The sequence below is a fragment of the Cebus imitator genome, unplaced genomic scaffold, assembly GCF_001604975.1.
Source record: "Cebus imitator isolate Cc_AM_T3 unplaced genomic scaffold, Cebus_imitator-1.0 Scaffold222, whole genome shotgun sequence".
NCBI lineage: Eukaryota > Metazoa > Chordata > Mammalia > Primates > Cebidae > Cebus > Cebus imitator.
This window is the reverse complement of record NW_016107537.1, coordinates 148068-164979: the sequence shown is the minus strand read 5'-3', so window position 1 is coordinate 164979 and position 16912 is coordinate 148068. Positions and strand designations below refer to the sequence as shown.

The following is a 16912-nucleotide window of genomic DNA, read 5'->3' as shown; positions in this document are numbered from 1 at the left end:
TCTGCCCATGTGTATCTCGGATGCCAATGCTGAAACCTTCTATTGAATTTTAGTTCAGTTATAATATTCTTTAGCTCTATGGTTTTTTTTTTTTTTTTTTTAAAAAGGAATGATTTTACACACATAGCAATGTTGTAAGTGCTGCAGATACTACCCTCCCTCCTTTTACTGGGACCGTTTGAGAGTATATTGAAGACCTGATAACCCCACCTTTGAAGACTTTACTACGTGTTCCTTACAAACAAGCATATTCTCCTAAACAATCTCTATACACAAATGTAATACACTACCCCATACAGCCATCAGGAACATGGTCTCTGCAGATTATTCTGCACTGCCCCTGTGCTGAGTTACTGAGATGAAGGAGCCCTGCAGCTGTGCCCAGCCTGCCCCAACCCCTGCTGATTTGCATGTTACCAGAGCACAGCCTCCTGCCCTGAAGACTTCTTAGTAGGCAGGTCACACTCTGTGCAGGAGTCAGCCCCAGTCAGGACACAGCATGGACATGAGGGACCCTGCTCAGCTCCTAGGGTTCCTGTTGGTCTGGCTCCCAGGTCAGGAAGAACACTAGGAATTTATTCAGCCCACTGTGCTCAGTACCTGGCAATTCAGGGATGTCTTCTTATAACATGATTAATTGTCTGGATATTTGTTTTTATGTTTCTGATCTTAGGTGCCAAGTGTGACATCCAGATGACCCAGTTACCATCCTTTCTGTCTGCATCTCTAGGAAACAGTATCACTATCACTTGCCAGGTGAGTCAGGTCATTGGCCTGGGGTTAGCCTATATCAGCAGAAACCAGGGAAAGCCCCTGAGCTCCTATTCCATGTTGCATCCAGTTTGCAATCTGGGGTCCCATCACAGTTCAATGGCAGTGGATCTGGGACAGACATCATTCTCACTATCATCAGCCTGCAGCTGGAAGATGGTGCAACGTATCATTGTTAGCAGGAGGGCAGTTTTCCTCCCATAGTGGTACAAACCAAAAGAATAACCCCTTAGAAAAGCAGATATATGAGGCTGGGCTACGCTGACTGCTCCTCCTGGTGCCTACCTCTGCTGAGAGCATTTTTCAGACTCAGTCACACTTTGATGGTATTGGTAGAGTAAATGATGAAGCCTCCTCTGCATCCTAACTCTTTTTTTCTCTTCATCGCAGCAGCCCAAATATGTTAATGCCTCTCCTGATTTACTGAAGGACAGAGATTATTACAAAAACCCGTGGAGCCTGATTTATGGCTTCAGGTGAGACTCACACAACAAAGGAAAAATCATAAAGTCCTGAGGAGGAATTCTCTTAATACAGTGAGCTGTGGTCTAAACTACTGTTGAAGAGAAAATAAAATGTAGAGATGAATCTCTAAATTTAATGTTGTATTTGGGAAAAAGAACTACAATAAGGGGCATATAGGAAGACAGGGTGTTCTTCAGTATCTGTGAGGAACAAAGAGATCTGATTTTTACCAAATCAGAAAAAACTTTACCTATCACTCTGAGAAACTGCATGGCATGAGTAAGGGTTTGAGGAGTTAGACATCTTCCACTGATAAGCAATAATAGTGGGAAAAATTAGTCCTAGAGTTGTAGGAAATTATGTCAGAAGCTGTAGATAAAACTGGTTTCAGGTCACAAAGAGCGCTTTCAGCCGTCAGATTTGCAGAGAATTACATTCTGGGAGCAGCGTTTTGTACACTAGATGCTTTTCCCTGCTTGCTTCTTGACTGAGTTTTAGTTATGACACATAGATGCTTTTCCCTGCTTGCTTCTTGACTGAGTTTTAGTTATGGATGACAATAGTTACCCAATTCCTAATCAAGTGACATCTGTCCCAGATCCACTGCCGTTGAACTGTGATGTGACTCCAGATTGCAAACTGGATGCAGCATGGAATAGGAGCTCAGGGGCTTTCCCTGGTTTCTGCTGATATAGGCTAACCCCAGGCCAATGACCTGACTCACCTGGCAAGTGATAGTGATACTGTTTCCTAATGTTCATCCTATGATGAACTTTCACACGATAACCTTTCAAAGCCAGAGATATAGTAGTGAGGAAAACTGATAATAGAATCAGAGGATTCTCTGGTGTTCCCTCAGGAACCAGAGTGCAACTGCCCCTGTAGGTAAGGGCTGTTGAACCATGTGGTCCTCATACTTATCTGGGAAGCCCAGGGCTGAGGACGCTGCTGCTTTCAGCTGCCTGCAGCATCTGTCGAGTCCACAACTCTGCCCATGTGTATCTCGGGTGCCAGTTCATAGTACAGAGTCTTCATTTTTTGATTTTCAAATTGCATGGGGGGGACCACTTATTGGGTATCTTTTAGAAATTTAAAAAGGTTGTATTTCCTACAGGTAAATATATACAGGTAAGTGAGACCATTTAGAAGATGTATATTTAAAGCCACATGTTCAAAACACATCCAGCTTTATTTTGTAATTAATGCAAATGTACATTTGAAAGCATTTGTAAGATTGTAAAGGTTGAAAAACACAATTATTTGTCCATGTAATAACCAAATACTTTTTATAACTAAGTAGAGTAAACATTTAAAAAAACTTACTAAATTAAAACAATAAATTTAAAATGTGTGAATCTTTGTTAGAAATTGTTGGACTTACATTCACCTGTGCAGTTTGGTTGGGGAGGATTTTCACTCCTACAATTTGCAAAGAGAATCTTCTGCCCTCAGTAGTCACCGCCCTGCAGCCTTGGCCTCAGATAAATACAGTGAATAGCTTGCAGACAAGCTCAGTGCCTGCAGCAGAACCACACAGCTGAGCTCTGCCTTCATCAGCCAGATGATTGTGAACATGAACATCCATGAACATGACAATAAATATTTAGTGGAATAAGCCACTGACTTTGAATCATTAGTTACAATCATTAATGTGTAAATGCTGACTGACATAGCATAAAAGTAATTCTTCTTAAATTTATGGCATAAATATGAATATTTAGTAATTAATTTATCAAGTTACTGAGAGGAATTTAATGAAGAAATTAAAACTAAGTAATATTTTAATGAATAGAGTAAACTTTACCTCATTTATGGAAAAATGTATATATTTGTTTTAAACACACATATAGGTACATATATATTTATTTGATGCTGGTGGCTACACATATTATATAATATTTATTTTTATTAAGTTTATTCAATGATGTATATATAACATATGCATATTTATAAAATTATTATATAAATTTGATGGATTAAAATGATTTTGGTTGTGCCACATTAAAAAAATTGCTATATAAGAAAATTTCTCGCGGATATTTCTAGAAGAATTTTTCTAATAGTCTTTTTTTTTTTTTAACTCTACAAAAATGCTTGTCCTTATTTTAAAATGTTTTTCTAATTCAGTAGAGGTCCAATGGTTAGAAATAGAGATAACATTACCTAATGTTAAACATTAAATCGTTGCATTTTCTGGAGGTTCCCATCATGTGCATGCCCACAGTGATGATATGCTGGATGGAGTCACATCGTTGATATCATCAAAGACGACCTGGAAGAGTGAAAAATCACAACAGTGATTCAACTACAAGAGTTATATCTGATGCTCACTTTGCAAAGAGAACAGAAATTTAATAACATTGGCTATTAGTTTTGACAGATCATTAGGTCTTAGAAGAAACACAGCTGAAGGATGAAAGACACTAGCATTCTGGAAGGGCTATGACTGGACCTTTAAAAAATGAGTCTCAGTTGAAAATAAATGCTATTCAAGTGAATATTTATCTAAATGCCAGGAGTGAGGAGGGGACTCTTAATCATTACAATGATTCAACACATAGACTTTAATCAGTCACCTTTCCCAGCTTTCCCAGGGAATGTCATGAACCAATGTCATGGGGGTTCATGCATGGGTTCAGCAATATGAATTTCAACTAACCAAGATTCAAAGGGCTACTAGGTCTTCTGAATGTCCTGCTTACCTAGAAATATGACCTTACCAGATCGACTAACATTGTACCACATATCAGGGATCAGACTAAGAGCTGATGTCAATTGATTGTGCTGTCATTTGTAAAGGAAATCTTTTCATTATATTAGTTAGTAGCATGGTGCTGTTGATACTATTAATGCCTGGAAGTTCAAGTCTGGAAAGATATGTATTTATGATAGAAAGCCCCAGGGTAAATAGGGGCAGAAATAGCCCCTGCACTCATAAAAACTAATGAGTCAGCATGTGACTGAAATAGTGATGTAATCAACACACAGAGGGAGAGCTGCAGACCAGTGGGTCAGATCTCTGGCAGCAGAGAGCAGATCTGCTGTCGCTCTTGGGTCCGTAGTGAGAGGAGCAGCTCTCTTCTCTGATGGAGGCAGCCTGAATGTGGAGCTCCACACAGCAGGGCCTCTTTCCACAGGCTGCATCAGCAGTGCAATTCTAGGAATTGTTGCTAGAAGCTTTGTCTGTAGCCCGTTTCTTGAAGCTTCAAAACAACTTTTTAGCATTTCAAAATACTGCAATAAATTACTTTCTGCTTGGTGGACTTTGTATTTGCAACCAAGAACAATAGCCAATCTGTACTGAGAGCCTCAATACTGCCTCCTTTTTTTTTTTTTTTTTTTTTTTTGAGATAATTATAATATATTTTCGGTGGACCTGCCAGAGGAGGCCAACAAACAACTTTCCATGTCATAAAAAGTGCAACCATGTAAGCACAAGGGAGCCTTTGGATTCTCAAGCAGCTTCACTGTCTTATGGCACAAAATGAGGAAGTGTAAAACTTTTAGCTTCACTATCGAGGAAAAATGTTTTTAAAAATGTCTTCCACAATAACTTTTCACTTTATAGTAAGAGCTGTGTGAAGCAAAATATGGTTCTTTCCTTATCCATGAGTGACACACAGGGATTATTTGACTTTGTAAACTACTGTCTTCTCAGCATAAAAAGTGCAAAGGTACAGACAATTAAAAACTTATATCTTTAACACCAAAAACATAAACAGCCATAGAAAATATATATACATGTATAAAATATAAAATGTTTGTGTATCAAATACATGATCAGCACAGTGAAAATGCAACTTATGGAATAAAAAAAAGTATTCGTAAATTGTATATCTGGTAAGGGGTTAATAATATCCAACATAAAATAATAATAAGTCCTACAGGTCAACAGGAGACATTCAATTTTGAGGAAAGCCAGATTAAAATAAGGGAAATGACTTGAATAGACATTTATGCAGTGAAGATTGATGAACAGCCAATACACATAAAAAGATGCTCAACAACACTAATTCTTAGGGCAATGAAAACAAAATCCACCTTATACCTATTAGGATGGTTTCCCTCAACAGAAAATGAGTGTTCATGAGAATCTGGAGAAATTGGAAATCTTGTGGACGCTGTTGTGGGGATGTAAAATGGTCACGTAGTATAAGAAACTACATGCCAATTCCTCAATAAATTAAAAATATAAATACTATGTAATTCAGCAATTCCACAATTGGACCTATATCCAAATAACTGACAATATTAACTTGAAGAAATATTTATATACCCACATTCAGAGAAGAATTATTCATAATAGCCAAAAGGTGGAATCAACACAAATATACATGCAGGGAAGGGTGGGCAAACACAATGTTGCATAGACATACAATGGAATGTTATTCAGCTTTCCAAAGGAAGGAAATTCTGACACAACCTCCAACATAGATGAACAGTGAAGGCATTATGCTCAGTAAAATCAGCAAGTTACAAGACTAATGAGATGCAATTCCACTACGGTATTTGCAGGACAGCCTCCAGCTGGCCTTGGACCAACCCAGTCTCCTCCCCTTTCTCACTCTTAGTTTTCAAGAATCACTATAGAATGTCCTGGAAATGTAACATCCTAAGATAGGGCAGTGTTGGCCAGTTGGCCATCGCAGCACAGGCTCTGTTCCATTCCCCTCGTACCCGGAAAGTGCTGGGTTCTGGCTGCATGTTCTCAAGGTCCGATAACTGGAAGCAGACAAACTAGGAAAGAAGGGAATTTATTGCTGTAACCGGATACAGGAAGAAGGTCAGAGATGCTTCCACCAGACCAACTCAAAGTGTTACAATTTTCTTTTTTCTTTTCTTGAGACAGAGTCTGGCTCTGTTGCCCAGGTTGGAGTGCAGCGGCACGATCTCAGCTCACTGCAACCTCTTCCTCCCAGGTTCAAGTAATTCTCCTACCTCAGCCTCCCAAGTAGCTGGGACTACAGGTGCACACCACCATGCCTAGCTAATTTTTGTATTTTTACTAGAGGTGGGGTTTCACCATGTTGGCCAGGCCGAAAGTATTACAATTTTCTTGGTGCTTACATAGGTTGGCATTGTGTGCCTACGTGCAGTATAACATTTGCCTAAGTCTATAGGCAACTAATTTTGTTTCAACTAGAAGGTCAGAGGCCAAAGAAATGCAAAGTCTGATTAAGCTGTGAGGAGCCCAGTACCTTCAAGACCTGTCTCCTAAATTCTCATAGTGAGGACTGTGGTACCAGAGTGATTACTCCTATCATATCTCATTTACAGCTTGGTCCAGAGAGCTGCCTTAAACTCTCCAGTGAATTTACTCAAACAGCTGCCTCTGTTACCTTGACTCATCTCATTTTGTTGACCCAAGATGGGTCCTGGCACTAGGAATGTAAGGCTGTCTTCATTATTTTGACTTGTTCCAGGTTAGGGAGAAGCCTATGCAAGCCTCCCACTGAACATACGTTTTACTTCTGGCTTTGATGCCTGAGAACCAATTTCCCTAGGTTTAATTATTTGTTCAGTGTTAAGGCAGCACTGTGGAAATTTGTTGGTGTAACTGGAGGACTATGCAGGCCTGACTGTGCGATTGACAGGGAGTATTGGCCTGCCACACCCTCTTGAAACAGGATTTCCTTCAACACTTTAGCTCAGTGTGATATGGGGCTCCAAGATATAAAAGCCAGGGCGGGTCCAATTCAGAGTCCCTTAGCTGCAGTATATGTGAAGCAGAGTCTAGGCTCCATCAGCCCCAGGCAGCTTTCCTGAGTCTTGGGGGACAGACCCACAATAAATTCTAGGCTTTTGCTATCCTTTGCTGTCTGTCTGTAAATAGTAAATTGCTTCACGTGACTAGTTGTGTGAGGGTGTTTTATCTCCCTGGACTCAGGTAAGTTGGTAATCACTGCACAGTTAACCTGCTTCACAAAATTACTCCAGTGAGAAGATTCTAGTAATGACAGACCATGGCTTATTGGTGAAATGGGCAGAATGATAGCTCCCATTATTTGGCCCAGGAGAGAGCCATTAGACTGGAATTTGCCAGGCTGGACATGCATCTGGATGCTTTATGGGGAGGGAGGGAGGATAAACTGGTTATAGATCACTCTCTCCATGAATTTACACTAGGTGGCTGCCTGAATTGAGGCAGAGAGAAAGGTGTGTAGAAACAATAATGGGGCACAAAATTCTCTGGTTGGTAGACACCTACATGATTCCTTATTCCTGGAGCCAGAAAGCTAAAGAAATTCGTACTCAAATGGACCCTAATATCCCTGATACGGGTCCTAATATCCTGATATATATGCAATTTGGGCTTTCATGCAAAGGGAGGCTCACTCTCTAAATAAGAGATACAGAAAAAGTTCAGGGAAGTCTTATGCAGACTGCTTGATGTATTAGTTTGATAAAGCAATATTTCCAGATCCAAATGTCTTGATCTAAATGGCACAGTTAGGGATACAGCCAATGCATTTGGGTGCTCACCAGAAACTCGTGGCCCTAGACCATGTAAAAATAAAAGGAGAAAATACTTTTCTGGGTTTTTAAGTGCCAGAGCCCATAGGTCTCCACTGGGGAAAGTTTGACCAGTGACATTGAGAGGTTCTGGGACAAATGCAGTGGCCATGGTGTTTCTCTGCTTGTGGACGGTGCCCTGTGGGTCATGTTGGAGCTGGTGGCCATAGTTCCCACCTCAGAGTGCAGTATAGGTATTGATATTTGTACCACAGAACATCACTGCTGCCTGAAAGATATGCTCCCTCACAACTAAGAATTCAAGCCTTAACAAAAAGGATTATCCACTGAGGCCTACTACCTAAGCTACCCAAGACTCCATGGGTTATTCAACAAAAACAGTACTGTCTACTAAATGAAGAACAAGACATTACCTGTTTTATTCAAGACTTGCTACAAACATATCAAAATGTTACATAGCCCCGTGTCGTCATGGAGCAACCCAGTTTGACTGGGCAAAAATACTAGAGAACAGAGACCAGCAATGGACTATTGCAGCCTGAATGCTAAGGCCACTTAGACAGGAAGCCAAGGAAGGATCCCAGATATAGTCAAACGTTGGCACTAGCAGCAACCATTAATGAAAAGGACAACAGTTAGTTGGCCTCTTTGGGTATTGGAAACAGCATAAATCTCACTGGGATGTGCTTTTAGTCACCTTAGTCAAAATCAAAATCACAAACAAAGCCATCAATCTTGAACAGAGCCCTTTGCAACAGCAGCCTTCAAAGTTGTCCAACAAGACATGTTCCAAGCACTTCTTTAAGGCATCTAGAGGCCGGGTACAGTGGCTCTCGCCTGTAATCTCAGCACTTTGGGAGGCTGAGGCGGGCTGATCACCTGAGGTCAGGAGCTTGAGACCAGCCTGACCAACATGACGAAACCCCGTCTCTACTAAAAATACAAAAAATTAGCCGGGCATGGTGGCACACACCTGTAATCCCAGCTACTCAGGAGGCTGAGGCAGGAGAATTGCTGAACCTGGGAGGCAGAGGTTGCAGTGAGCCAAGATCATGCTATTTCAGTCCAGCCTGAGCAACAAGAGAAAATTCTGTCTAAAAAAAAACAAAGCAAAACAAACAAAAAAAACCCTTTAGAGTCTGTTAGTCTGATGGAAGTTCAGGTGTCCACAACCTCTATGTATGCTGACTGGAGTCTGTGGCAACAGAAAATTGTCACAGAGTGAGCCAGCCTGTCAGATATTGAACACATAAACTAGCTGAAACAGCCACCAGATGTGCCTCTTTGGAATGACAACTTCTTGCTTATTATTGGAAATTTATAGTGACTGAACCAAGTGTGGTGCTGCTGGGTGAGCTGTTACTTTTTATATGAGTGCTTAAAATCCAACCAATACTACTAGACAGGCTCAATAGAGCTGCATTATCAAATAGAAATGGCACTTTCAGAATCAGGCCTAGCCAGCATCCCGTGGGCTTTGAAGGCTCCATGAACAAATGGTGAGCTTGCTAGAAGGGACTAAATGAGGGATCATTTGGCTCTGCTTTTGGCTACCTGAAATCCAAGATTCAGAGACATGTCAATGTTGATATGGCATGGAATACGTAGGGCTCTGCAAAACATGTAGTCTGGGTCCTCTAGCCAGTGGGTGATCATTTTTTACTGAGACAAATAATGGTCATTCCACCCAATGATCCAAACTACATGAAATGATAATGGCCATCCAGACCTTTCTGCCATGGCTTGCTACATTTTCACCAACTCGGGCTATTGCCAACAGTCTAGCTCTCTAGTCCGGAAAATAGCAACTGAGTGACTGGACTACTAAAGGACCTCCTCTGTGGAGAAAAGGTCTATGGCAACAGCTTGCCACTTGTAAGAGACAAATATATCACTCAACTAGGTGCTGGGACCACGATGGCCACCCTTGAGAGGAACTTACGTCATGTTTTTGGATGCCCCCTGAGACTTCACTCTCACCAAGGAATACCCTTTACCTCCCAAGCGACATGTCAATGGACACACTCTCAGGGGACATGATGGACTTTCCATACACCCTGTCATCCACGGGCCAATGGATATATTTAATGCTAGAACAGCTGACTCATACAGCAACTGAAGAGTGCACATCAGGACAACCTGCTAATAGGGTGGTACCCCATCTGACTACGGCAATTGGACATTAAACACTGCATTGCAGAGCAAGGGAAACACAGCATGGAGAGGTGCAGGTTGAAAAGCTCTGAGCTGAGTGGGGAAGAAGTTGGACCAGGTCAGTAGCCTGACTGGGTTGCCACTGTGAAATCCTAAACTCAATGTTATCAGTCATTTTCTTCCTTTTATAGTGCATGTTCTTGGAGGTTGCAATTTAGGCCACCATAATAACCCAGACAGGTCTCCTAACTCTAATGTGGATGGAATGATTCCTTCTGGGTGCCTTCTATGGGCTCCACAGGAACGAGGGACAGGACCCAGAAATATCAGGTGTTAGCGTCCTCTGCTGGTAAGGGGGACATCTGATTCCTTCATTAGGGTGGATGACACTATCAGACATGTCAGATTTCTACAGGACGTGACCTCCCTTATAGAACTGGACAACCAAGGCTGAAAGGTCTGGGTCAAGCAACATGGCAATGGGTGCCCAAAGAGGCAGTATTCTCAGAACAGGGACAGACAGACAGTGTCTCCACTAACTCAGCCCAATCCTTGTGGATGAGTAGAGGATGCCTGAGATCCTGGGGTGGGTGGGAGGCGTGGCACTGATCTGTCAATCTGCTTTTTCTGCAAGGACCAGGCAGCAGAGACCCAGAAGCTTCACGTCTTTGTTAGGCTCTTCCAAGCCACCACAGATAATTTGACAAAACGCTATCTGCATCCCAGGCTTCACCCTGTCACTGTCTGAAGCGATTCTTTCATCCACTAAGGGTAAACTATACCAGCTGTATAGGATAAAAAGACTTCTGGAAATTCACGTTACTGATGGTAGAACAACAATGCAAATATACTTAATGCCACTGAAGCGTACACTCGAAAATGACTAAGATGGCCAATTTTATGTTTTCTGTATTTATCATAGTTAAAAAAATTAACATCTGTATTATTGTTGCCTCAAAAGACAGTGTACTATTTTCTAATTTTCTGAGCAAATGTAAAGAAATAAACAATCACTTTGGGATGCCATTTTTCATACCATGTTTTAACAACAATTGTTTTCTAATATTTACTTTTGGAGCTGAACTTAGAATCCTTTTTTCTGAGTCCTAGTCAAATGCTATTTTGCTCAAAGTATATTGCCTTATGTAGTATGATAATAATAAATATTGAGTAATGATTAAAACTCCCTTTACATCTCCTATTACCATCCTAACTATTATAGTTTGAAGTGTTTGAAAAGTGGCTTGGACAGTATTGATTCTGTCCTCAAACTCCCGAAACACAATGACAGAGAAATAGCAAGAAAATGATACGAAAAACAGCTTTTATGATCATTAGCTATTCTGGTCATTGCCTTCTGTCGATTAAGTAATTTTTAAAAAGTAGTTAGAATGTTGGAACTCTCATACATTCTTAGTGAAAATGTAAAATGGTACAATCACTTTGGAAAACAGTTTGGCAGAGTCTTAAACACTAAATGTAGTCAACCATCCTCTCCCAATGAATATAGAATTTTCTGTCCCTTACTGGCACAACTTTCATAAGTAGAGAATACAAGTCTTGAGTTCCAATTATGGATGTGCTCTTCACCACTCAGTGCACGTCAAGAAGATAAATAATATTAACAAAGGATAGGTAGCTGTGAATCTGAAAAAACATATTTGACAAGGAATGCATAGTTTCTTCTCTCTAAAATAATCTGATGATTCTTCCAGGAGTGAGTCTGGTTTGATGCTTCTCTCCTTATGATGCTTCTCTCCTTATGATGATAGAAGAGTGGAGCCTCATGAAATTGGTGAAGCCTCTGATCCCTGCGCCTACAGCCTCAACTCATTTCCCTTCATCCCTTGCTTTAGTCCTTGATTCTGTGTCTCAGTCCCACTTAGTCTGGGACTCGAACAACATTTGTCAGGAAAGATTCGGGATAGACCTCTTGAGACTTCCCTAGAGTTGTCAGAGACTCTTTGACCATCATCTGTTCATCTCTAGAGGGAGTTATGGCTATGAGGAAGAGCAGAGCTTATAAATCTTCTGGCTGCTTTTACTCCCACTGCACACCACAAAAACTACAACAATAATAACAACGAGAACCATAACAACATCCACAACATCACAGGACGAGCCTCCACTGTTTCCAATGTTTTCACTTCAGTACATCTTCTCTGCCTTTATCTCAAGCAGCTAGGCATTTTGACAGTCATGAGACTAGTATCTAGCCTTTTGTTCATAATAGGAAAAGTGTACCAGGCTTTGTGAAATGCAGGCGTTTCTTAAGCCAGTCACTCTTCAATTTTTGGATCATCATTTCACACATATACATATCAGGTTTCTAACATATATCTAGAAATCTATGAAGTAATATATACTATTAGTCCATATGACAGAGCCTATGTTTTCTATTGTATTCTATTTCCCTGTTTTATTCTGATTTTAGCTGTTGTCATTGAAACCAGAGTGTTTTAAACTTAAAATTTAAATTTTATCTCAAATATTAGCATGTTCAAGACACTCTAATTTCCTGGAACATAAATAGATAACATCCTCTATTACATAAAAACTGCCCTAATGAATATTCTTATTTCTGAGACAAATTGTAAGATTTCAAGATGACAGGGCTGAAGAAATTATACTGAAACAGGCTCCCAAGTAATGATGGTAGTTTTTCCTTATCGTGACTCATGGAACAAGAATTAGACAAAAAGATAACAAGGCAGAATAAGGATTACATAAGAAGGGGGGTTACCACCGGGCCTTTTTAACTTTTCTTGGGTTAAGTTTTTGTTATTGGTTGTTGGGAGGAACGGCTTTGACCGGGGTTTGTTGGGGTTGTTTGAGGTTTTGCTTACCTTTTTTTTCGGGCCAAATTGTTTGGATTTTTGGGGTTTTTGGGCGGTTGATTGGAGTTAGGCTGTATAATCAAGGCTTTGGTTGAAACACATCTGATTTACTTCAAGAATATTTTCTATGCGTCTCTGCTAAGGATGATTGTTATAATATTACATATTTTAACAATCACAACAACAAAATTAACAGCAGCATACATACTGTCCTAGATAATTTCGTAAATACTTTGCATTATTTAAGTTGTACATAGCACTGTAAGGTACATCCTATGGTTGTCACCGTTTCACAGATAAGGAAACTGAGGTAAAGGGAGGTTATATAACTTGATTAATTTTAAGCAATGCATGAGCAATGGAGCTTCTTCACAGCCCAGAGAGTACTTCAGGGTCTGCCATGATAACTTCTGGAGTATTGGAGGGAAAATAAATCTAGCTAAGGATGAAGCTCTAATTCCTGAATGGATGATTACCTCTGAACTTGCTTCCACCTGACATGGGCTAGTAAATGATTTTTAACAGCTTTAGGAAAACAGCAGAACTTTTGTGAATTTGAATCAGTACTATGAACAGAGAAATTTTTTTAAAAATTATTAATTTGAAGAGGCTTTCTGAGTCTAGGTTGATGAATGTGTTTTTTAGAGTAGAATATGTTGTTTAGAATAGAGTGGTGGATAGTCACCCAAGAAATAGTTCTTTGCCTGCATGGACAGAACCATCTTCTGTCTTTAGGGAAATGGTATCACTACCCTGAGGGTTTGGAGCCCAGGTCCCACTCATCCATGCAGTTGTGAAAGTCCTCGCACTCACAGTGTTGAGGTTAATTGAATGCTGCTCTTTACTTTTAATTCCTGCCAAGAATGAGACAGCTTTTGGGCCCTCAGGAAAGATTGCTAACAAGTGAATAAAAGTATATCAGGAAGATAAAGTTGTAATAGACTCTTCCTTTCAACCGGATGCGTGATACACTTAGGGAGCTGACTGGCAGGTTTGGAGTAGAAAGAGAAAAATGAAACCACAGCCTTCTATTTTGTTTCTTACAGGCTTGTGCCAAACATTATGCAGCTGAATTTAGGCGATGGTGAGACAAGAGGATATGAAATTAAAGTATGTGACCACAGGGGAAAAGTTCTACCCCCAGGCTGAGCCAATGACCTTTTCTGGTCCGATCACCTTGGTGTGGGCTGCTGAGTGCAGAGAGGAGGAGGCAAATGGTCTCGGCACCTGGAAGCTCAGCACCTGCCCCAGCTGTTTTGCATGTCCCTCCCAGCCACCCTGCAATCCAGAGCCCATATCAATGCCTAGGTCAGAGCTCTGGAGAAGAGCTGCTCAGATAGAACCCAGAGGGAATCATGGAAGCCCTACCTCACCTTCTCTTGCTTCTGCTACTCTGGCTTCCAGGTGAGGGGAACATGGGATGGTTTTGCATGTCAGTGAAAATGCTCTCAAGTTTGTGGGGTCCTGTTACTTGGCAACTCTGTTCAGTCAACACAATAATTAAAGCTCAATATAAAGCAATAATTCTGGCTCTACTGGGAAGACAGTGGGTTTGATCTAGATTACATGGATGACTTTTCTGTTTTATTTCCAATCTCAGGTACCACCGGAGAAATTGTGATGACACAGTCTCCAGCCACCCTGTCTTTGTCTCCAGGGGAAAGAGCCACCCTCTCCTGCAGGGCCAGTCAGAGTGTTAGCAGCTACTTAGCCTGGTACCAGCAGAAACCTGGGCAGGCTCCCAGGCTCCTCATCTATGATGCATCCAAAAGGGCTACTGGCATCCCAGACAGGTTCAGTGGCAGTGGGTCTGGGACAGACTTCACTCTCACCATCAGCAGCCTGGAGCCTGATGATTTTGCAGTTTATTACTGTCAGCCGCGTAATATCTGGCCTCCCACAGTGATTCAGCTTGAAACAAAAACTTTTGCAAGACCTTCATTGTTTACTAGATTATACCAGCTGCTTCCTTTACAGACAGCTGTTGCAATAACAACTCAATTTTAGCATCTGTTCTCTGCTTGGACATTTTGAAGATCTTAAAAAAGTAACCCCTCGACGTGTTTAGACTCTGATTCCTGCATTTTTCCTCAGACCAAGATGTGCAGCCAGATGTAAACATAGTTTCACAGTAAAGGCCATTGGATCAGTTTTACATCAGTGGATGTCAATAAAGTTCCCAACCAGAGCTATAAGGCAACAACAATAGCAACAAATAATCAAAACTGAAAAAGAAGAACTAAAGCTGTCATAATTCACTGATGAAGGGACTGTGTGCAGATAAAATTCAAATTTGTCTACAGAGAAACCATTAAAATTGATATGAGAAATAGAAATTGTTAGAATCAAGATTAATTTATTAATTTGTAAATTCAAAAAATAATTTTATTTCTGTATAACTAAAAAATGCTAAAAATTGACATTATAAAACAAACACAACATTTACAAAATCATCAAAGCATCATTTAGAAATAATAGCCTAAATATGCTGACATCTCCAGAATGTTATTTTGAAAAATAAAAGAAAACCTAAGTTAATAGAAATTCATATTATGTTCAAAGACTGAATGTCTCAGTATTACAAAAATGTCAACCCATCAAAAATTAAAATAAAAAATGAATTAAATTAAATTAAAGATTTAAAATTAAAACATCAAATATCAAATTTAAATTAAGAAGCTAATTCTACATATTATGTGGCAATGTCAAGGATGTAGAACAGCCAGAGTGAACCTGAAGAAGCACAAAAATGAGAACTTACAGTGCCTGAATGCCTGGAATATAGTGTGGGTGACAGTATGGTGATGATAAGATCAGAAATTTTAAAATGTGCAAATGTGCATATTTTGGGAAATAATTACTATGCAGATGTAGCCAAACACTCTTCAACTGTGCCACCAGAATCTGGTATTTCCAGAATTAGTTCTCAGTGTGACTCTTAACATGGCATCAGTGATTCTGTCTCTCAAGTAAATGCAGCTCAGTACATGGTACCCCCATCCATTTGATCTCTACAATATTTTAAGTGGTAGAAAACTATATTTATTTATATTACTAGTTGACTCAGTAACAACTGTTCATTTGCAGAGATGCACCCTGTTTTAATAAATTCCATTCTCTTTTTTTTCCTCAGCCTATCAACATTCAGTGGCAAATAGCCATCATAGAAACATTTTCCGTTTAAAAGTGAACTAATTCATTTATTCAATATTTTCTATTGTAGGCTTTAAAAAGATTAAAGTCAAAAGAAAATGTAAAGACAGGATCAAATAGGAATTGGTTATTCCTAAAAAATTAGTGAATGGCCAAGTAGGAAGAGTGATAGGGACGGCCGTCTTAGTTTTGTCTAAGACTTCCTTCCAAAAGGGATTTAACTTGTCGCATTCATTTATCATCACCAATAATTTATTATAATTTATTGTAATATAATTTATTGAATATTACATGAAAGTGAAAAACAGAGTAGTTGTACGACTACTGGAAGCACTGTTTCTACTGAATGCAAATAGTTTTCACACTATTGTAAAGTCAAAACATCTTAAGTCCAACCACCATGAGTTAATTTTTGTATATGATGAAAGGAAGGGGTCCAGTTTCAATCTTCTATATATGTCTGGCCAGTTATGCTAGCACCATTTATCAAACAGGGAGCCCTGAAGAAGCCTTTTTGGGTTCGATCCAAGATGGCCGTTTAGGGACAGCTCAGAGTTGCAGCTTCCAGTGAGTGGACGCCGCATTTTTATAGCCCACGGACCAGGAGATTCCCAGGCAGAGGAGACCCACACGTCACCAGCGAGGCTGTTTTGGCCAGCGCGGTTCTTTCGGTAGGGGGGCTGCTTTGCCCGTCGGCAGCCCAGGCCAGCAGTTCTCCGTACAAAATACACTGGTCCAGGTGCCCTTTTGGCTGGCGATTGGAGCCCTGGGAAGCCGCACATGCATCTGATTAAAGAGGGGACTGAACAGGGAGCCAGGCCAGGAGATTCCTGAGCAAAAAAAGCACCACGAATCTCAGTGCCGCTCTTTAAGCCGGAGCAATAAGTCGCCTCAAAGGAAACAGATCCCGGCGCCCTTTCAACAGGTGACTGGAACACCTGGGATAAAAAAGGAAAAAAAAAAAAGGCTCTGAGGCAGGGAGCCAGGAGATCAGGCTCGGCTGGTCCCACCCCCACAAAAGAACAGCAACCAGAAACTCTGGATTGAGAGTTTCACAG

At 40.5% G+C, this 16912-nt stretch overlaps 1 pseudogene and 1 gene segment (V, D, J or C); both read left to right on the top strand.

Annotated features, from left to right (window-relative positions):
• Positions 1-499: 499 nt before the first annotated feature.
• LOC108318624 lies at positions 500-950 on the top strand (annotated as a pseudogene).
• Positions 951-13909: 12959 nt separating this feature from the next.
• On the top strand, positions 13910-14708 carry LOC108281203. The segment is given in 2 exon segments: positions 13910-14105; positions 14302-14708. Coding segments are annotated over 2 exon segments (456 nt in total).
• Positions 14709-16912: the final 2204 nt, after the last annotated feature.